Genomic DNA, 21,674 nt, shown 5'->3' on the forward strand with positions numbered 1-21,674 from the left:
ATCGCCGCTCGACTCGAGATTTTTACGGAAGATTGAATTTCTTCAATGTTTCAATTGCTTTCCGCTCGATTTGTAAGATTTCCACAAGTTTTCAGTTGACGTTGCATCGAACCCGATCGCGTGCCGGTACATTTTCAACACCGGCGGCGCTGAATTCATTAGCGTATTCTGTTTCTTTGTAGTATTCGCGAATTTGTGTTTTTTTTACTTATTTATTTAAATTCAAAAGTACGATGTAATCGACTTTAAAATACTGTGGGTGTAAAATCCTCTTTCGATCTATTTGCTTTTTTTTATTTTTATTATGGGTATCCTAAGAAAATAGATATACAAAAATACTGAATTATCGTGTCTCTGACACAAATTATGCTTCAATTATGCTTTTTTGTTTCTTGAACTCTTAGAGGCTGCGTAAGAGGTTTGTGTAAAAAAAATAATTTGCGTAGCCTCGACGTGTATCTTATGAATTTGTTCTAAACTGTCGGCGATTTTCGATCTAACTCCTGTGACGGCGAACGATCGCGCTCCGTCGAATTTGAAGCAGATCGTTGAATGTGGTAATTGCTAATCCGGCTGGTAATATACGCAGGATCGCAATTATCTGAAAAAAAAGAAGAGAGAATACCGTTGTTTGTACAAAGATAGCGAATCATTATCGGCAATGTAGTTTTTTCCTTCCGCCCGGTACATAGTTTCTTTTTAATAACTAAACCATCATTGTTCTCATTAACTACTTATCATTTTTACATCGTTAAAAACCCTACGCTCCGCTTAAATATCATTTATTCTAGCTGTCGCGAAGCGTCGTTGCATCAAATCAAAACGAGTTCCGGTTTCAAGATCGTCATGGTTAGATTCGTTTGTGGAACGCGCAGTTGTAGTAATTTATATATAGAACAAAATTCTGATATCGACGGCATTTATCAATGTCACACAGTCAGACGCAAAAATTGCTCATTTGAAATTAAAACGAAGATATGCACGGCGATTCTCCGACTTGTTGACCATCAAGCGTATTTTATTTCAATCGCACGTTAATTAATTCAACAAGCAATCCCGACGTATAGTAAACTTACGCGAGTGAAAATAACTATACCGTAATGTACAGAGAATTCCAATGACATTTTTTTAAGTATATATTTTTACCAAAAAAACACATTATCTCAAGACTTCTGTAAATAAGTGTTTTTAAATATGATAATCAATAAAACAATATTATTTATAATCTTTCACAGATAGATATGGGTCTTCCAGACCCACTCGAAAATTGCGCATCGACGTTTCCGGTAAAAATTAGTTTTTCTTTTTTAAACGCTTATTATATTCGTCACTACCAGAGATTTTTTCAATTTATTTTTTGTTTATCGACGCAAAATCGTTCAAACTTTCGACTCAATGAGACAAAAGTGAAAAAATATTGACTTTTCGCGGAGATATTTGATTTTAAAGTCACGTGGGGTCTCACAGACCCAGTCTGTCCGACTCGTCAGTCATTTTTGACGTCTATCCGTGATTTTACAATATATATATATTTACCAAAAAACCAAATTATCTCGAATTGTGTAAATTTCTTTTTTAAATATAAATAATAATCAAAACCAGTTTCCATACGATCGAATGTTAATGAATACGATTAAAAGTTTCAAAACTGTTTCATTTTTTTTAGCATAAAATATAAAAATTCGCGTTTTTTCTTCCGGAGAACGATGATAATAATTAATTTAAGAGTTAATCGCAACACCGACTTGAACACGGCGAACATCCTAGTCGAATCTTCCACTTTGCTCGTGAATAAACATAGGTAACGGACCTCCCTCTCTTTACTACCACGGCCCGCCGAGGTATTTCAGAGCAACGCGCGCTCGCGCGCGTTTCAGGAGCTTTGATGGAGATTATTATTACATTCACCGGGGAGTGAGAATTCACGATTGGCCAGCACTCGCGCGGAATCTCCGCACTTGTTCACTCGATTGTTTTCCCAGCTTTTGCTCCGTATCCGATTTTAAACGCAATCCGTTTCGCAATTTAAGCGGAGAACATTTTTACCGCTTTCACACATCGATTCTTTTTTCCCCCATTTTTACTCGTTTTACGTTGAAAAATTTGGAAATACGCGTTTACAAAGAACTGCAAAAAAGTTCTTGGATCGACACAATACAGTCTCCGATTGTTTATACGAGCGCAAATAAGCCGCGAGAGTTATCGATACGTCAACTTTAGCTCCGGCGATTGAAATTCTCGCTCTCCTGCAACATCGTCTTTTCTCGATCGCGGGGAAAAAAAACGTGAATCGCTTTTGTAACGTAGATCGCACCTAGGTTTTTTTTCGCGCAATCGCGTGCGAAATTCGTATCGTATCGAGAAATCGTCACACGAATATAATCGTTCGAACACACGAGGGGAGAACATCGCGTACCTTCTCCTCGATCAATAAGAGTCCGTTAATTGGTTCGCGCGGAACAAAATCCTCAATTAGACGTACCAGCGTCTCATATCACCGCTTCCTTCAATTCGCGTCCGTCCGATATACAATCGTTCCAGAGTATCTCGCACCGCTGGAAAAAAAAAAAAAAAAACACACATACACCGTCGCGATCGTTTTTTAATCTCTTCTCGATCGCGCGCACCCGCGGGGTCGCGAAGGAAATCTATCGGCGATGATGTGACCGATCTCTCGAGTGTTCGATCGGTGACTGGAGTTGGGAACACAGGTAGGTTGCAGGTAGGTACCTGCTGTACTCCTGCGGCGTCCCTCTCTCGCACTCACTCCCCTTCCTCTCCCTCCCCCGTTATCTCTCGAAGGAAGCCTTCTTTCTCTCTCGCTTTTGCCGCCCGCCCGTTCGCTTTTCCTTCTCCGGATTCCTCCACTTCGCCGCGTGTGTCGGAATTTGCGAAATTGACGCGAGAGATCGATCACCTTACACGCCTTTCGATGGCGGAAAATACGCGCGTTCACATACACACACACACACACACACACACACGAGAGGGTTGCGCGATCGCGACAATGCGTACGCAGAAATATCAATCGCATTCTCGTCGTCAACGAAAAGATGGAGGAGGGATTCCGTTTCGGTTTGCCCTTATCAGGTCCGAGCGTGAAACCTACAGTGTAACGCAAATTATTATTGTTGACATTCGCAAAATCAATTCTCTCGACAACAATAGCCGCGAGAGATGAGATTCTTATTCAACACTTGGAACAGAGTTGAACGCACGCCCGGTTTCGCTCACGTCAATTTGACGGATATAGAAAACGTTTTGCGTTCAGTTTCTCTCGTACTTGAACAATTAATTTAAAAAAAAAAAAGAGCTTTCGGCCACAAAGATGTTTAATATTCCGCGTTTGTTTTTATCGTTCTTGTTAAAATAGAAAAAAAATAGCCACTCGGAACGTTTCCGCATTTAAAATGAGAAATCCGTCACTTCGACGAGTCAGTTCGATCGTTCCGGTGGTTGAACACGTGAAATCGTCACTGTTTTAAATTCACTTTGTTCGCCTGTTGTCACGACAACCAACTCCACACGCGCGGATCGGTTTTAATCGATCGATCGCGAAATTATTACTTATTTCCCGCTAAAAAAAAAAAAATCCGCGCGCGTTGAGAAAGTCACGCGGCGGCGCGCCCACAGGTATACAAACGCACGCGTGTGCGCTGCACTCGCACGTACCACACGCGAGTCCGGTATGCACCACAAAATTATTTGTTTTTTTTTTTTGCGATTTAAACGCTCCGCTCTCTTGGAATCCGCTCCCGAGCTCTCATGCGCGCGTTTTTCTCATATTCCTAACTAGATCTTTTCACATCTCGTTCGTTACATACACGCTTTTCGCTCGCCGCGTTACTTTTTTTTTTTTCTTGTCCGTGCACTTTAGTCTCTTCCCTTCTCTTGAAATAAAAAATCCGAACAAATATTTATTAAAATTACACACATCTCTTTCGTAGCGAAATTTACAGAATTTCCCGCAGCAGTGAGTTGCAACCCGAGCGCAGTCTCGATTACATCCTCGCTCTCCTTCCTCTTTCTCATGGTTTCTTAACTCTGCGGCGCTCGTGTTATTGTATAAAATGCAGTTATATTCTTGCCTCTTTGCGTTGTTTGTAATTTGCCAAGCGTGGCGGGATCGCTCGGAGTCAAAAACTCCTCTGTTTCTTGCTGTTTTTTTTTTTTTTTTTTTTGTTTTAGTGCGCGAGAAGACGCTGTTTTATTACAAATTCCATTGACGCGAGATTAACGCGGCGTAACTTTGAGCGAAGAATATAACGAGCGATGAATCCTATGAATAATAGTTAAGTAACCGATCTTCTTTTTAAAGAGGAAGCGGAAAGAAGCGTCTATTTTCGAGAGAAAAAATTTTACGACGCGAAAAAGCGACTTGCCGACGAATTTTTGTTAAGTTGCGCGTACGAAATTAATTGAATTTATCTTATATTGAGTTTTTTTAATTTGTACTTTTTATAACTAGCAGGTAATTTTAAGATAACGAGTCTCTCTTGATCTAAGATTTCTTTTTCGCAATGAATTTTCTCAATTTTATCGAGGGATAAAAAATGAGTAACTTATGTATTGGAGACGCAAATTAAACATCTTAAATGAATTTTTGAATTGAAATCAATTCGAATTTCAAATTACTTATTAATTTACACGTAAAAAATACAAATATAAAAATGTACTTTTATATTTGTATTAATTTACACGTATAAAAATATACTTGCGCGTACATCCAGCGCATCGGCTCTCGTACTGACCTTAAAAAACTACCTGCCAGTTGTGAACTTTCACGAGTTTAAAATTTATTGTATTTTTATAATTGTATATATTTGTACCGTTTTGCATAGAAATTGAAAATTGACCGTCGGGAATTCGTACGGTCGTCGGAACGCGTCTCGCGGAGACGATATATTAATTAAAATAATAAATTTTGATCTCGATTATATTTCGCACACCCTGAATTCTCATTGACCATTTTCTCTCGATACATTTCGAGGAATCGAATTTTGTATTTAACACGAAATTTAAATTGGAATATAAATTCTCCTCCGTTTTTGAAAATAAATAAAGGTACAAATCACATTGTACGACACGACGGATGATGTTATGCCGCGTATGTCGCAAGTGTTTCCACTCTCTTGCTCGAATCCTCTTCAATCAAAGTACCGAGTGTTGGCTCAAGAATACGAAGTGTCGAAGAGAGCTCGGGTAAGAGAGTTAAGGCGGACACACACTTCACCATCCATCGTCGTGTAACCTGTTTACCTTTGTTCTTACAGAATTCCATCGTTTAATTAGCATTTTTTTTTTTTTACATACGTGCGTATCTCCTTTCACCGCGTTTATTCTCCTTTAAGTAAGTAAACATTGCTGTTTCATAAAAACAGACAGAGATTTTTTCGTTATCTTTTGTATATCTTCTAATGTAATTAGCAGTTGTGTTACGCCCGCGAATTATACACGTTCATTATACGTATTCCTATTAGAGTCGGTTAATTAATTCATAAGTATTTTTTATTATATTTTCCCGTACACGGGCATGTGCGATTTCCCTTCACCGCGTTTCTGCGTTCTCTGAGGCGAACATTTCAGAGTTTTTCGAAAAAATGAGACGTCCACTTCGCTCTGTATCTTATTTAAGCGTAATTACGAGTCTCTCTCTTTCCTCTCTCTCCTCTCTCTCTCTCTCTCTCTCTCTCTCTCTCTCTCGCAATCTTGTTGTTGCTATAATGTAATTCAACGAAGATCGTGAGAATTAACATCCTGGTTACAGGTACATCACTGGAGAATCGCATGTAATCGAAGTTAATGATTTGAAGATAAACGTCTCGGAGAAAAAACGCGCATTTTTCCGCACACGGCGGTGTTATAAGCGCGAGGTGTAAAACAAAGAAAAAAAATTGGCACGTTCGTATTTTTCTGTTCTCGTCCCGGTAATACGTCTACCAACAGCTAACAAGTTCTCTTCGCGCACCGAGCGTATATGTGCACGTACCGATGCTTCTTGCAACCTTCTAGATAGAGCATATCTTCTCGCCTCGAGAGGCACTGATGCACACACACGCGAGCTTTTATGTGCATCGCTCGTATACACGACGCATTCGCGCACTTAGCAGCCGCGAAGAACTTGCTGGAACTTAAGAACAAACGAGCGCGTTTAAAAAAATTCTCCTCGAAAAGCTGATCCTTTTAAAAGATAAATCGCACCGATGCGACGGGACGAGGCACCGCTGGTCCAACTTTTTATTAAAGAAGTAGATAGATATCCAAGTACTTAATTACATTAGGAAAAAAAGTTTTGATATTACACGGCTATCAAGAAAAAGTTGAGTCTACTACAATTTTTTGTTTCATCAACGAAACGACGTTTTGCTGGCACAAAATAAAATTCTTAATAAGCTTAGCAAAGTTTTCTTGCCAGTCATATAATATAGTAAAACGTTTTTTTCCTAATATAATTACTAATTTACTTGCGTGTCTAAGCAACTAATTTTCTTGCTATTTCTATAAATTTTTTACATATATAAATATTTTTATTACAAATTATTTCTTTAATAAATATTTAACCAGTGGTGCGCCTGTTCGGTCATTGGGACATTCACCTGTCACAGAGAAGACTCTGCAATATTTCGGACGACATTTAAATGCGACGATCGTGACCACAATCTAAGGAAGTAAAATTAAAAATAAATAAATTTTGTAGAAACAAAACTAAGTGCAATTTCTATGAATGATAATCAATTAGGGTAAATGGAAAACAACTATCCGAAACAAATTATCGTCTGAGAGAGAGAAGATATTTTACTAATGTGTGTGTGTGTGTGTGTGTGTAATAATAAAAACCTAAATGTATTTCCGCGATGTTCTTTTTGAGGAACGCGATGTATATTAAATGCATCTCCGGAACATGTGCTGATGCACGTATGTAATTATTCCGCAATGTGCACGGGGAATACATGTGGAACGACGCGGCGCGCCGCGTATAAAGTTGGACGCGGTCCGACACACTGAAAAGTTAATCGTGCGCGCTTCTTTACGGTATCCTCCTCGCCGAGGGTATATACACGTCGTTGAAATATGTCTGCTCCTGTCTGCGTATACGCCGCGCATCGCATCGCATCGTGCCCCGGCCATTACCTCTACCTAAGTATGTACCACATACAGCAAGAGCTCCGCTTGCCTGTATACAGTGCCGTGCGAAGAAGAAGAAGAATCGTTTACTATCACGCGCGAGATTTGTTTTTGATTTACGCGCGAAATCTCCGTTCTCTTCCGAAAAAAAACACAGAAGAGAAAAAAAAGATAATCTCAGTCTTCGAGGCTGCAAAAAAGTTGAACATTTTATTTTTTCAGAGACAAAATAATTTATTGTCCTCCTTGTTCCCTTTATTTCTCGGTTTCTGTGTCGCGCGACGCGATTCGTGCGTCCGATATTTCGCAGAAATGTTACATCTGTTTTTTTTGTATTTTCCGAAAGAAATGTCGAACTAATAAAATACAACAATTTCGAGGGAGGAACGGAAAGACGCGCCGTTTGAATAAGAAAAAAAAAACCTGAAATTCGCGAACTGACATTATTTTCAGAAGCGCGTTTTAAAACGGATTCCCTAAAATTTTCCATTTACTTTTACACGTGTATCTCCGGTATGTTGGAAGCAAAATTTCTCGGTACATACCGACAAAACCTAATTTAGCACGAAGAATGCGCTTGCATCAGAGTAACACGCAATTCAAATTATGTCAGGTGGAATTTCAACGATGGCGCCTGGCGCGCGCGCGCGCGCGTACACAATACACACACACACGCACACGCACATACCGCGGTTAATGAAATCGCCATCCGTTTTAATGCGCGCGGTTCACTTCCGACTTTCTAATGTCTGACTTATCGGCGTAACGATAATCGCACGGATGAATAATTTATCGCGTCGTTCGTGCCGTCGGCTTTAATTTGGATAATTCTATATGATCGCATCGAGTAAAACGGACATAATATCCCCGCTTTTTCTTGTGCGCGCGTGTGTGTTTTTGCCTGACGTTATAATTGCATCTCTCATTCCCGTGCGAGAAAATGATTAAAATGATTATCGAGGAGAATATGCGGGAAAGATCAATGTATTATTCAGTGAAAGAATTTCAAGAAAAAAAACGTATGTAGATTATTAAAAAAAAAAAAGCAACAACGACATTGTCTCGAGATAGAAAATTACAAATCCGTAAAACTCGTTTTCACCGCAAAAAAAATAATAAAAAGGTCGAACCGCAAAAAGACATAAATTAAAACGTTCACAGCGGTTTAAAGATACAAAAAATAAATACAAGTAACAAAATTGGCAACAGAGTCAACGCGCGGTTAATTGGCTCGTGTGAGATTTTGTCAAAAGCAAACACGCGTTTCGACACAATTGGAAATTGTCCGTTCTGCGTACGGAGTTGTGTGAGCAAAACCGACACTTTTACGAGAGAGAGAGATATATATATAATAACGTCGCGATAACAAAACCGTCTGCATATCTAATAACCGCGTGTCATGTTTTTTTTTTTTTGTTTCCGTTTAAATGCCAGCGCTCGACGCGTTAGTGTGCGAATAACTGGATGACAAAGCGAAATCCCGACAGTAGTTGGCGCGGGTACACCACTGATCTCGCGCGCACTGCATGTGCGCGCGAGATGAGAAGTCTCTGCTCGTTTCTAGAGGTTTCTCTGCGCTTGCCTTTCTAAAACGGCATCCAGCGGAGAAATGCGAGAGAGAAAAGAGAAGCCGAACCGAAGGAGAGAATCGGGCGCCGCGTACATCGGCGTACCATACACAGATTGTCTTTTGAAACGATTTCCATTTGTCCCGGGAATCACTTCTGAAACGCGCCGCCGTGTTTATAAGCGAAATTGCAATAGCCGCAACCGACAAACGCAGACGGCGAAAGTTTCGACTAGTCGCGACTAGTCACGTCGTTTTGGTTTTTTTTTCTTCGTTTTTTTTTCGCTGAGGCTAATCGCTCGAGATCAGGTGCCGATCAATCGAGAGCGGCGGATCAATCAATCTTGCTTTTTCTTCGATTAACCACGACACACGTATATCTACTTGACTTTTTACACATCGCCGCGTATGCAAATAGAATACTTGAAAAAAAAAAAAAAAGATCGTTTAAGTAGAAAATATACAACGCGGAAAGAAAATAATCCGATTAGATGTAACAGACGCGTTTTTAAGGAGATAAAAAATTTACAATCGCGCGCGTCGTTCTCGGAGAACAAATCTCGGTTTGTGTTCCCCTTTTTGCAATCCATTGTAGTATATCTCCACATTGAGATAATAATAAAGCGTCATTCTCTCACAATATATAATTACGCACACACCACGAGAAGAAAGCGACAGTGAAATGTCAAACGATCACGTTAATCTGTTCCATATCTTTCCCGAACTGCATCAGCGTAATCATAATCGCGTACGCACGCGTAATTACGTGAGAATTAGAAGAGCGGAGGAGAGGCAATCGTGTAACCGAAAGTGTTGTTCTATTCATCATCACGCAGCAGGAAATTTATTCGCGATTATTAAATACCTCCGCGAGTTCTTCCACAGAGAGAAACTCTTCTTCTCTTGAATATATTCCCTCTTGCGATTAGGATCGATGCAGTTGCGATACTCGCGATAATAACTTTGTTCTTGTTTGAATGAAACCGCGTTTGTTTTTTCTCTCCAAAGTAAGAGACTGCTCCTCGTTCCACGTCGTCGTCCTTCCACTTGTTTATGAATAGAATAACAAACAGACGTGCGCGCTTGCGTCACGCACGCGCTTATTTGTATTCTTCGAGTAAATTTTGCTAAAAACGACCGACATATGTCGCGCATTTTAAGTCGTCGACAAACATAGATCCCAATTTTTTCAAGGATATTAGAAGATTGTTTACCGTCAACCGCAAAACAACACATTCCTCATCTGATGAAGATAATTTTTTGCACTTTGAATCATTTTACAATTATTGTTTTTTGTTTTTAATTATTTGTTCACATATTTTGTGTGTTCGGTTGATACAACGGCCAAGACTATATCGAAGATATCTTTTATTTTTGCGACTAATTAATTTCAACTCATTTTTAATCTAAAACTTTTGTTTTAAATTCGCGTCTACCAATCGCGTCTCTGAGTGTTTACTTGGTTTTTTCTTGATTTCACACTCGTTTTCGTACGCTACTTCGGAACAAATAATATTTGAACGCAAACGTATCTGAATCGGATCGTCCTTTCGCGCGCATCGAACATTGACAACGATCGTGGAGAATGGTCACGCGGAGAAAGAAAATGCGTTTTAAATTCGCGTTCGGCCGCGACCGAAACGTTTTACTTTCACGTCACGATATCGACGGAGACATAGCGCGAGCGATTACACAGCTCGCGACCGCAGTACAGACAGACAGTTCGCCGCTGTCCTACTCTCTTCGAAAAAAGAACTAGTTGGCGAATTACGAAGAATCGAAGAACCAGGAAGGAAGAGGAAGGCCGTTGTTGAGCCGCGATGATTGCAACGTTGAAAGTGTATTTCCCAGTCGCGCGTCGTTACTCAAACCGCCGCCTCGACGGTTCCTCGTCGCCTTTACATCTCGCTCGAGATCGCGGTGAGATCGGACGAGAAGCGAGAAAAAAACATAATATAGCGTGGTTAATTGTTAAATTATTTTGCGGTAACAAATGTGTTCAATGGGTTTGCGTAAGATGTAAAACTAATTGCCGAGCGATCTTCAACTTCTTTGATAACGTGGTACGTGGCGATACAAGAAAACTTGTCGGAGATTTTCGCGTGAAAATGAATCTTCAAGCGGATGTTTATCATTCGTTCGAAAAAAAATGCGAACGCACGAAAATTGCAAATTTTCTTGATGTTGAAGAGCACGAGTCGTTTTTCCGAACGACGTAAAGACACGAGAAGGGAAGTTTGTATGTCAGCAGCGAGTCGCGTATCGAGAGTTCAACACCCACTCTCTAGCGTCCACTCCTTCTCATACAAATCCCATGTACGTACAAAACTATCCACACCTCATTTCTATTAAAAATGCAGGAATGAGATGTCATTGATCCCGCCTTGTAAATACGAACACCCGGCCTCCGCAAGAAGAAACGTCCACGGCTAGAAGAAAGAGGGAGATTATATTGAGGAGAGATTCTTGCAAAACCCGTAACAATAATATTGCGAATCCCGCGGGGGTATATAACGCACACGCGAATTACCGTTAATTTATCGATATCTAAAGTTTCGACGATGTCTTCGCGCGTCCAATTGACGACAATTACGATCAATCGTACGCGCGAGATTTTCGAATCGTTAAATCATATCAAATTGTCGTCAAAATGGTCTACAATCGATAAATTTTTGCCGGACGCTTGTTTCGTCATTATTTATTTCGTAAACTATCGCGTAAACTTTAGAGGAAACAATTATTTTTCGATATTGCTTTCGCGGCGTGTTGCAAAAATTCTTTAATCTAAAAAAGAAATCAAACTTTTCTCTAAAGTAATTAAATGATTGATTGATTAAAAAGATTGATTTGGATTTAATAATTCTTTAATTTTGTTTGACAAAAACAACGGACGTCGGCAACACAATGGAACATCCGTGTTCGTCGGAAACATCAAATCTACTATAGAGAGAAAGTGATCGAAATCGATGCCTGACGCAATTAAAAAGTGAAACGGCAGATCGAGTATTGGTTAACGTGCTGTTTACTGTGCGAAGTGCGAAGTACTTGAAACGTCGAAGCGTGTCGCAAAAGAATCCAACCCCGAAACCGCAGACGTATCGATAAACTCCGGATCGTTCTCTCGGGTTGTTGTGATATCGGCGAACGTAATCGGGCTCGAAATTACGATTTCATCGCGCATTCTACTAGTTAACCGCACAAATGTGTTAGTTACAATAAAATCCAATATTGCACAAGTGTTATTATACAAAGTTAAAAACGCGCCATTTTGTCAAACAAATAAATTTTAGCAATTCATTGCGCAGTCCGATTAATTATTATTATTTAAATAAATGTTCCTAACAGTTTTCATTAAGAAAAAGAATTTGTGTTCACAAAATTAAACAAAGTCTCTTTTTTCTTTCTTCCCTCTTCCCCTTCACAGTGACACTCGGTAACTTCGCATCCACGTGTGTTGCCACATACGTTGCTAATTGCGCAAAGCATTAGAAAACGTTGGTGCGAGCTAATGGCCCACGGAAAATCTCAACGCAATCAAACACATATTATTGCATACATCGCATCTTCTCGAGTAGGTGGCGCGTGATAATTGATGCGCGCGTATCAATTCGCGGATAATAAATATGCGCGCGTTGCTGGCGCAACTTCCTTCGGCCGCGAATACCGTTCGTTTTAATCGTGGCAACGCGCAAACGCCAACGTTGGTTCGCAACACCAACTCAATTCGGCTACACAAAGTGTTCTTGTTCGCGCTGAAAACAGAATTTGATTCTCCAGCCCAGCACATTTTCCCGTTACAACAAATCACATTCCTCGAGAAAAGAATGTGAGATACCTTTGTAGAGTGCAGATCGCTGTTTCGGATATATTAAAAATGTTTAATTTATCGTTGCAGAGAGCTTGTACGATAAAGTAAATAACGAATATAATGATCGCGCCGAATTAAAATCCAAATGGGCGGTTTTTACTTGTTCCGGTGACATTTTTGTTGGAATATTTCATTTGATCGATAAAAAAAAAAAAAAAATCAAACAATCGAGTAACACGTGAGATCCAACGGCCGATCTATCGCCGGGGAACAACCGTGTTCCTTTCACCCGAGTGACTTTTAATTGAGAGACGAAAAGGAGAAGGAGGAGGAGAAAAAGAAGAAGGAGACAAGGAGACACGAGAGGAGAATGAGAAGGAGAACACCTGGGGTGTGATCGCGCCCAAGGAACGGTTCTTTATGCGGTCGAGAGACTCACGATATATACTTTTATCATGACGTAATGCACTTGCTATGCGCTCAATGTCGTGCTAAATCAGTTGCTATGTTTCTTCCACTCACCGAAACGTTGATCTCTCTTTTCCAAAACGATCTCGCCCAAGTAACAATCGCAGTCCACCTGAAAGGACACGCCGATCTCTTCCACGATCCTCAGGTTTGTCAAATAAGTGCTGTAAAAGAAAAAAAAACAACAAAAATACAAGTCAAGTGCGAGAGTCGATATCAATCTCGGTTGATAATTCGTCATAAACTTACCACTTCTTCCACTTGTTTATTCTGACGGATTCGTACGGAAGAATCGATTTCAAATTACCGTTATTGCCCACAACGAGGACGGGATCTTTGCGAGAATCGTCCTCCAGAGCGTTTGTTTCGAATCCTGTGTAAACGATCGTCGCCTGGATGTCCTGCTTGAAGTCAATGTGTACCAAAAATAATCTGTAACACAAAATAATTTTGTAATTGACGAGACATTAGAAATATTTTTGTTAAGACACAATTTTCTTCTCACCTGTGATATAATCTGTAATCTCTGGTAGTCAATTTCAAACATCCACCGCCTTTGTACGAGAATTCATTGCAAAACTCGAAAGTATTAACGTTGGGTACGGGCGATTTGTCTTCGAAACTGACGAGGTTATCGATCACTCGTATAACGTTTCTTACATTTTCGTAGACACGTTCTATACGCTTTTGCACTTTCTTCGAATCCCCGTCGCCTCTGTTGTCATTATTACGTTCATCATCTTCGTTATTCTCAATGACTCGTCGCGTGGATTGCGTAAATTGCAAATGCGGCACGGGAACTGAGAGCTGAGACTGCTGCATTCGCAAATTGTAAAACGCTTTCTTTTCCCGTGTTCTCTCGCCATTCATCATGTACGGTTCGAAGTGCTCCTGAATATCAGTCTTAAATTAGCTAAACACATGTATATATTAAAGCGCCAAGTTATATTTCGCATGTTATTCAACTTTCCAGGTTAATTTTATACCTCGCCGTTGTAATAATAACAGACACCGGCGCCTCGACAGAAAGACGTCTTGAAGGTTTCGTTGTCGTAAATGGGCACGTGTACGTACAAATACGGAAACAATTGAGCCCAGAATAAATCCTCCAGTGTTTGAAAGGTACCGGGTCCAAAGTACTCGTGCGTCCAGCCTGGTGCAAAAATAGCTACGGAAAGATCGTGTTTCCGTATCAAATTCAGCGCCTGTGATAATAAAAAAAAATAGTTTTTATTACACGTTTTTTTTTTTTTTACCGTGCGACAAAATGCGACTAAAACAAACAGAAATTACATATGCGGAGTTAAATCCACCACCGCCTGGACATCCTCTTCCCCAAACATCCAATCCTACATAAATATCCTTAATGTTGCGACCTAAATTCTTCGCTAACGCATGACTGTTGCTGAGTTGCAACTCCGTCCAAGTATAATTCAAGAATATGCCGTCACAGTTTAAGAAAAAGTCTCTAAAACAATTAAATGTGCCGTTAGAAATCATAACAATAGAAATGTGATGAAAATATAACAGGAAACGTTACTAAATTTTAATTACTTGTTATTGTCGTTGAGTTCGTTCTGCCAATTTAAATCTCCGTTTTTAGTGACACTGTCGTACCAAATAATCTCGGAATCCTCGATCTCCTTGTGAATACTTTCCGTTAAATACTGAACAAAATAGATCAAGTTGTTTATATCGTTTTGTCTGATCTTATTCTCAACGTTCAACAGCCAGCCCTCAAACTGGTAACACTTTGCAACCAATACCAGGATGTTCGCAAATCTTCTCGTTTCCTCCCGCGATACTAGAATTTTGTCCCAGGTGTCGTTGTTCCCTTCCGTAATTACAGTACCTAGTACTTTCACACCGTGTTGGTGAGCAGCTTTGATCCAACCGTAAGGCGGAATAGTCACAAAGTGGTGGCTGAAGTAAACGAATGTGTCAACCACATTCCAGTGATAAAACACATAAGAGTCGTGAGAAGTGGATCCCCATAAGAATCTGCAAAAAATAATGTACAATAATGTGACAATCACGATAAACTCATGCATCTTCTAAGTTCAATATCTATTTTACACAAGTACCTGTCCTCCAGATAGCCACCCTTCATATCGTGACAAACCAGTGTTCTAGGCTGATCCTCTCTGTCTACTTTTTCCAATGGAATGTTTCCTGAGTTAATTTCCGAACCTCGGTACACGTAGTCCGTAGACTCTGCGATATACACCGCTGGCATGCCGTGTCCCGTCCAAGATCTGTCCGGTCCATTGTCGAAGGCATCGTACAATTCTTGTAACGTGTTAAAAGGACGCGATTCCGTCACTTGATTGCTACTCGACATTGTCCGTGGTGTTTGATGCACTACCTACTTTTGCATTCTCTGTTGTTACACTCAAACTCTGTCCTTCAGTGTCAACACACTGATATAATAAACTCTTTTATATCACCGGAAGGCACATGCACTGGTGCGATAAAATCCATTCAAGAAAAAATGGCCTGTGGTTTTTGATAGTGCAATTCTGTGTCTTTGTGGTTGAATTAACGAGAGTCGATTATCTAATCTTTAGTTTGGATACCGCTATCTAGTAGTGAGACGTTTTTCCAACGTAAAATAAGTAGCTTCAGCCGAGAACGCGAAATAAGGTATAGCTTCGCTTTTATTATATGGTTTATTTACCAAATTGGAGAGCACATGTATGAAAAGGTTTTCTCGACGGAAATTGGAGATGTCTCACGTGTATATTTTGATATATCAAAAATATCTCATTTGTAAACATCAATAACAATTGATTTCAATTCTATATATATGTAAATATATGTATATATATATATCACAGGTACAAATAAGTAAATCTTTGCGTCAAGCTATCACAGTTAAGAAGAAAGCGGGCGTTATTATTTACTTTTATGCGTAACACACTGCGTAACACATGGTTGCACATGGTCTATCTCGCTGAGATCGTAACATTGACTTGACCTGACCTGACTGTTTTGTAGCTCGAGGGTTTCACGACATACATCCGCCCGTACATCAGGCTGAGATGATCCTAACATGTTTGTACACATAACCTAATCTAAGACATCTAACCTAGCTTGATCCAACTTTTTGACGTCATAGATAGATATTGGCGCGCAAGGTCGGACGAGTGATAACGAAACAAAGCCACATTGTGTCAACTACAGTATCAACAATATACAAGCACCACTCTATGCTATCAACACGTGTGTAAGTGTCCTAGTAATTAATCGCGTCCCATATTAGCGAGTCAAGCTTTTGTTTTAAAAATTTAATTAAAAACAAAATTCACGTGTATATACTGTTAAACACATAATTTTTCAAAGTGCGGAATATATAGTTTTTATTTTTATATACAGTTTACTAAAAATGTTTTATATTTACTAAAAATAAATTTAAAACAGAAAAATTGCAATTTACTATTTTATACACGTGTGGGCGGTAAAAATACAAACATCTGGACGTTCATGAAAGTCTTCTTTATTTCAAGAGTACAATTCTTTTGGTGAAGATATGTGTAATCCCAGGGAATACTTATGTGGTATGTATAATAATATATATATGAATATGTATATATATATATAGACAATTGCGCGCGCGTAAGATGACTGGAAGACGTACGAGATCGTTACTCAAACGTGAACGAAAACGAACAATGAATGAGATTCGCTCATTTTCATATGGAGATGGTCCCGTGTGTATGTAATGATGTGCCGTTTTCTTCTTCTCTTTTGTTTTTTTTTTTTTTCGTTTCGTCTAAAAAACTTTACAAGTTTCCGCAAACGAGAAGGTGTACTAGTGTCATCAATTTGATGTGGATTGTCGTTAATATTGGTGCTGGAAAGAGTTTTTTCTATACGTTCTATATAATTCCACACAACTAATTCTTTGTGCGTGTAAAAGGGATATTTCAAAAATATCGCTTCTAATATCGATTCTGCGACTTTTCGCTGCTAAAAATTTCTTCTCTTTCTCGTAATCAATCCGACAGTAATTATCGATTATTCTATTCGTACGTTTGAAATCGGGCAGGACAGGCCGCTGGATATATGCAAAATAATAGTGCGTTGACAATTGTGGAAAACGATGTATGAAGATGTGTGTGTGTGTGTGTCATTTCCACTGTAAAATAAACGAATTTAGAACTACTTTATGTTTAATTCCTAGGTATTAATTTTGATTCGCGCATTTTATGATAATAAGATCCTTTCTCTTTCTCTCTCTTTCTCGCGTGAATATAACACCTTAGAATCAAAATCGTTTCGATCGATTTTGAAATAAAACAATGTTACACGAGAAGATTTCTTTCTCTTTTTCTCTGTTTCAGTCGCGTCGTCGAATTTTCGAATCAATTTTGAAAGACACAACAAAAGTTTCAAATTTTCGTTTTTGTTCTAAAGTTTCTTTCGGTTATTTTTCAATTTAGAACGCACACATTGGACAAATTAAACATTGTCATTTGTATTGTTTTTATCGCTCTGTCCTCTGGTTATTTCGTTGAAATAAATAATTCCAAAACGTTTCCGTTGACCTTGGCGCGGAACATCAACCTACTTAATCTAAAAATTGTATAAATTGTTACACAAACTTATCCTCGGGTTGTATATCACATTTGGAAACTACCTACGCGGCTATCTATTATAAACAATCGATTTCTCGTCGTCGAAAAAGTATGCAACTACGGTCCTGCAATTTATCACCCCTACCCTGGTTTCCTCTAATTTCTAGCCACAAAGAGACACTACGTTAAATACCTCGCGCTTCGCGCTGAATAATATCCCGAGACGTGAAAAACGCTCGGAAAATATCACTTGTTTAACAAAATCGTTTAAATTACTGTACGTTGTTTTTTTTTTATATCATGGGAACCAGATAATATGCAGTTAGCTTGCTTGTCTAGCGGGAGAACGAGTACAATCCCAGTTAAGAAAATAATTCAACTTAACAAAACATGATAAATGTCACTGTAAAATTAAATGTTCTGTGTTATACAAAATTGCGGTTTCCATCAAATTAATTCTAATTTCTCGTTATCGTGGACGCGGATTACACGCACAATGTTTACTCTCCTTAATTCCGTGGTTCTTTGGGTGATTTATGTATATATATATGAGTGTATAATATAATACTATTATATAACACGCGCACATACTCTTGTTTAAGTCTAGTAGCAGTTCGTACATGTAAGGGAAAAGTTACGGTGTTCTATATATAAATCTTATGAACATTTCTACTGCCATTCATTTCTGAGATGCGGTTACTGCGTAAACTATTACATAATACTAAGAATTTTTTTGTTACTCTTTGCTGTAGTTTATTTAATATATATAGATATAGTGTGTTTGGTTTAACTAATAAGTACATTTTTATTTTTATTTTTTTTACACATTAACGCAGAAGTATTTTTTTAATTGATAGAACCACTTCTTTAAATATAAAATAAAAAAATTTAGTTTGAAAGTTCGTGTATATGTAAATTGTTATTTGAAGAAAATTTAATAATTTTATATTCAATTAAATCGGTAATTGTTTACATGCGCGGTTTACAAAAGCGGTGTTGTTTAACAAACATTTCTATTATTTTTTCTCTTTATTATTGAGTTATATATTAATATGTAAACCAAACACACTTTATATGAGGATAAATACACTCGCTTAATGTGGTATTTTATGTATGTATATATATATATATATCTATACCTTTAGGTACGTTATAAGATAAATTATATAACTTTGACTAGAATAATTTTACTGGAGATCAGTTTCACTTAGGATATGATAAAGATATGGCAAAGAGTATTATCGAGTCTCATAACTGTCGTCTAATATAACGAGACTAAGCTCAGTAATATCATTCTTCGCCGTCTCGCGTAAAGAGTCTTATACAGACCGATATGCGTATATTTTGCATATATACGTGATTTAATAGTAGATTATAGGCCGATGTCTACAAAAACATTCGTTTCGTAAGTTTCACGAATATGACTCTCTTTTTTCTACATATCGAAACTAAATTTATTCTATAAATCGCTACGTAAGTCGAAATCTAGGCCAAGTATTTGCGCCCACGCAGTATTTACAGAAAAAATATCAAGCCCTCGTTCTCTCTCTCTCTCTCTCTCTCTCTCTCTCTCTCCCTCTTTCTGTGAAAGAATAAGTGAATACTAAATTGTCATCAGAGAGATTTTTTTATGTAGCAAATACACATGTTTGTTAATATTCGAGAAGGTTATTAATGAGGCCATTAAAAAATGTTCAGCCACTTTTGTTCTCACTCGTTGAGGGTTTTTTTTATAGAAAAAATTATCGCTAGAAAGATGTTTTCTCCGCTACCGCGCCTTCAGGACTACGCCCTCGATGTTTCGTCGCCTGACTCGAAACTTTGTTGAATACATTTATGACGCGACAAACTTTGAAGGCACAATAGGGAGACGATTTTCTTCTATAAAAAAGAACACAAAGACACGTAATCATCACCAAAACCCACTAAGCGCAAATATTTTTTTATTAATTTCACACATTCGAAGAAAGTAATACGCGTTATTTTTTTTTTTTTTATAAAAAAATATATAAGATCGTACGCCTATACTTTGAAAGATGAATCTCCAACTTAATGGGTTTTGATACGAGTCTTCTTTGTTCATTCGCGATGATCAGTGAACTGTTACAAACTCAAGGTCGTTATATTATTTTCTTTTTTAATACTCGAATTGCTAAAATCTTCGTATTATTCCTCACCAGGAATTTCTGACTCTGTTATTCACATTGCGTTTAATTAGACGAAATTCTCATAATTGCTGTTGCGTGCCTTTCATTACAACCATATCGCGATATCGTCAAATACAAGTAAGTTCACGCGGTTTTGCAGTTTGTTATCAAATCGTTTCTAGAAACTCTCGTCGATACCCCGATCCCGCGCCAGATTGAAAACTTCGAAGTCGCCGTCAGGTGCCTCGGGCATATCGGGAGCGACCAACATTTCGGGTCGCAACGCTACACAGTCTTTTGGTGAACATTCGACGCGTCCTTCAGAGCCACAGCTGCATTCGATGCAATTCCCAGTCGAGTGCGGTAAAGTCTCACCTTGTCGATACTCTCTTCCTATAATTCAAGTAGCGCGTATACATACGAATTCTCAAACACACAAGGCCGATGAGAGCACATGGGATTACATGTGTACATGAAACGCGATTCATACACACAATTGAAACAGTTTCAAAAAGGTTACAAGCATAGATACTGCAATTGAAAACCGTTACGATTTTTTCGAAGAGTATTTTATATAGTGCGATATAAACAAATAATTTTAAAATCAAGTTAGTATTAGTATTTGATAAATAATGTATTATCTTATGAAAAAAAAAACGGATAATAAATATATAAATATGCACGTAAAAGTGCATGTAAGACAAGAGAAACAGACTAATCAAGAGAAATTAATTAATACCCATGACGATGCACGTAGTCGGTAGAGAAGACATCGCGGTCGATGAAGTGGCGTTAATTTCTATTTGTCCTCGTTGGTCAATCTGCAATTCAGAATCGCCGGAAGCTCCGAAGCCGTCCACAATGTCCGTACTCATTTCTAGGGATGGAGTGTAATTGCTCTCCACCGTGGTCGATTGCAGGGAAGACGGGCCAAGCGACGGGGCGGTGCTCGGATTATAATTCTGCCACCAACAGTAAACTTCACCGGCGACGCACAGGCAATGCGAATTCGAGTCGTAAGACGGTATCTGTATGAAAAAATAACGATGCGAGCGTGTAAAAAAGTTAATTAAAACCTATGTAAAAACTAATTGGATCAAAATGTGTAGAGTGAGAGAGAGAGAAGAAGAAGAGGAAGAGAACTCGGCGCGCACATGTAATTTCATTTCGGAGAATAATGTAAATATGTATGTATTCAACAATTTCCTATCTCTGTGTGTGAGATGATGAAAAACATTTTGCAAGAAAATTTAACAAATCAAAGTAAATTAAAATATAACACAAAGTATTTTTGTCTCGCGCTTTTCTCTTTCTCTCGTAAAGCACGTGTACTTTTTTTTTTTTTACGAGAAATGTACATAGCACGGCCTGTGTCTCAATGCGAACCTCCTTCAAGAGGTGTGACCTCCTTGCTTATACGACACACACTCGTGCTATGCGAGCTACTAACCCGAACTATTAATTACGCAGACGTAACACCAGTTACTAATTAGATAGATATACCCTATCATTAGAGAGGGAGTGTATAACGCAACTCCGGAAATTGGTGTATATTCCAGACGGCGCGATAATATTTAAAAAAAAAAAAAAAAAAACGTATTTAAGAACAACGTACATAGGACGTCTCGTACGTATTTAAATATTCAGAGACCGGAGCTTTAGACGTGTCTGAAACGTTTCAAAAATATCCAGTGTTTTCCGGACGTAACAAAAGCGTGCATTTTACGCAACACAACGGACCAAATGGCGACGTCAAAACAATTTCATAACTATTTTCCCAAATGGGAGAACTAATAAAACTGAATTTGTAGTTTCTAACTATGTAGTTTCTGAACTGAACTAAATAGTTTTCACGGCTGTGAATGCGTAACGCTTCTAAAATATTGGAAAATATACACAGTTTGTCCGGAAAGTTCCCGGACTGATTTTTTCTAGCGCGGGTAAGCGGCGCTATCGAGCGGTCAACGCTGGAACTACTTAGT

The 21,674-nt window shown here is 38.6% G+C and overlaps 2 protein-coding genes across 4 annotated transcripts in view; both read right to left on the reverse strand.

Moving 5' to 3' along the window:
• Positions 1 to 449: 449 nt before the first annotated feature.
• Positions 450 to 16,024, reverse strand: LOC109858342 (cytosolic endo-beta-N-acetylglucosaminidase). 2 transcript variants are annotated; one of them, XM_020435484.1, is made up of 9 exons: positions 15,053 to 16,024; positions 14,735 to 14,969; positions 14,523 to 14,635; positions 14,262 to 14,436; positions 13,955 to 14,173; positions 13,474 to 13,859; positions 13,218 to 13,400; positions 13,023 to 13,132; positions 450 to 601 (listed from the first exon to the last, which is right to left on the reverse strand). In XM_020435484.1, exons 1-9 carry the CDS (start codon positions 15,307 to 15,309, stop codon positions 474 to 476), a joined length of 1,806 nt encoding a protein of 601 aa, XP_020291073.1. In that variant the 5' UTR covers positions 15,310 to 16,024; the 3' UTR covers positions 450 to 473. The 2 variants fall into 2 exon arrangements, with proteins under 2 accessions (XP_020291073.1, XP_020291071.1); XM_020435482.1 differs by having other exon boundaries at positions 14,523 to 14,969; positions 15,053 to 16,023.
• A 2,412-nt stretch (positions 16,025 to 18,436) lies between these two features.
• The window catches only part of LOC109858344, an 18,433-nt gene continuing 15,195 nt past the window's right edge, over positions 18,437 to 21,674 (reverse strand). For both annotated transcript variants that reach the window (XM_020435486.1, XM_020435487.1), the window contains exons 4-5: positions 20,432 to 20,720; positions 18,437 to 20,085 (exon numbers count right to left, since the gene is read on the reverse strand). In XM_020435486.1, coding sequence (XP_020291075.1) covers positions 19,871 to 20,085; positions 20,432 to 20,720 — 504 coding nt within the window. In that variant the 3' untranslated portion in view covers positions 18,437 to 19,870. The remainder of the gene's footprint in view (positions 20,086 to 20,431; positions 20,721 to 21,674) is intronic.

This window comes from Pseudomyrmex gracilis, unplaced genomic scaffold (assembly GCF_002006095.1).
Source record: "Pseudomyrmex gracilis isolate BER0280 unplaced genomic scaffold, ASM200609v1 scaffold_198, whole genome shotgun sequence".
In the NCBI taxonomy this organism is placed as follows: domain Eukaryota; kingdom Metazoa; phylum Arthropoda; class Insecta; order Hymenoptera; family Formicidae; genus Pseudomyrmex; species Pseudomyrmex gracilis.

What these genes read in the sequence shown, in the direction of transcription:
- LOC109858342 (XM_020435482.1), bottom strand. Translation starts at nt 15,309, where the DNA reads ATGTCGAGTAGCAATCAAGTGACGGAATCGCGTCCTTTTAACACGTTA. An exon ending in GAACTCAACGACAATAACAA is followed by an intron (nt 14,437 to 14,522) that starts GTAATTAAAATT and finishes TAATTGTTTTAG; the next exon opens with AGACTTTTTCTTAAACTGTG. An exon ending in AAAGAGAGATCAACGTTTCG is followed by an intron (nt 602 to 13,022) that starts GTGAGTGGAAGA and finishes CTTTTTTTTCAG; the next exon opens with ATAATTGCGATCCTGCGTAT.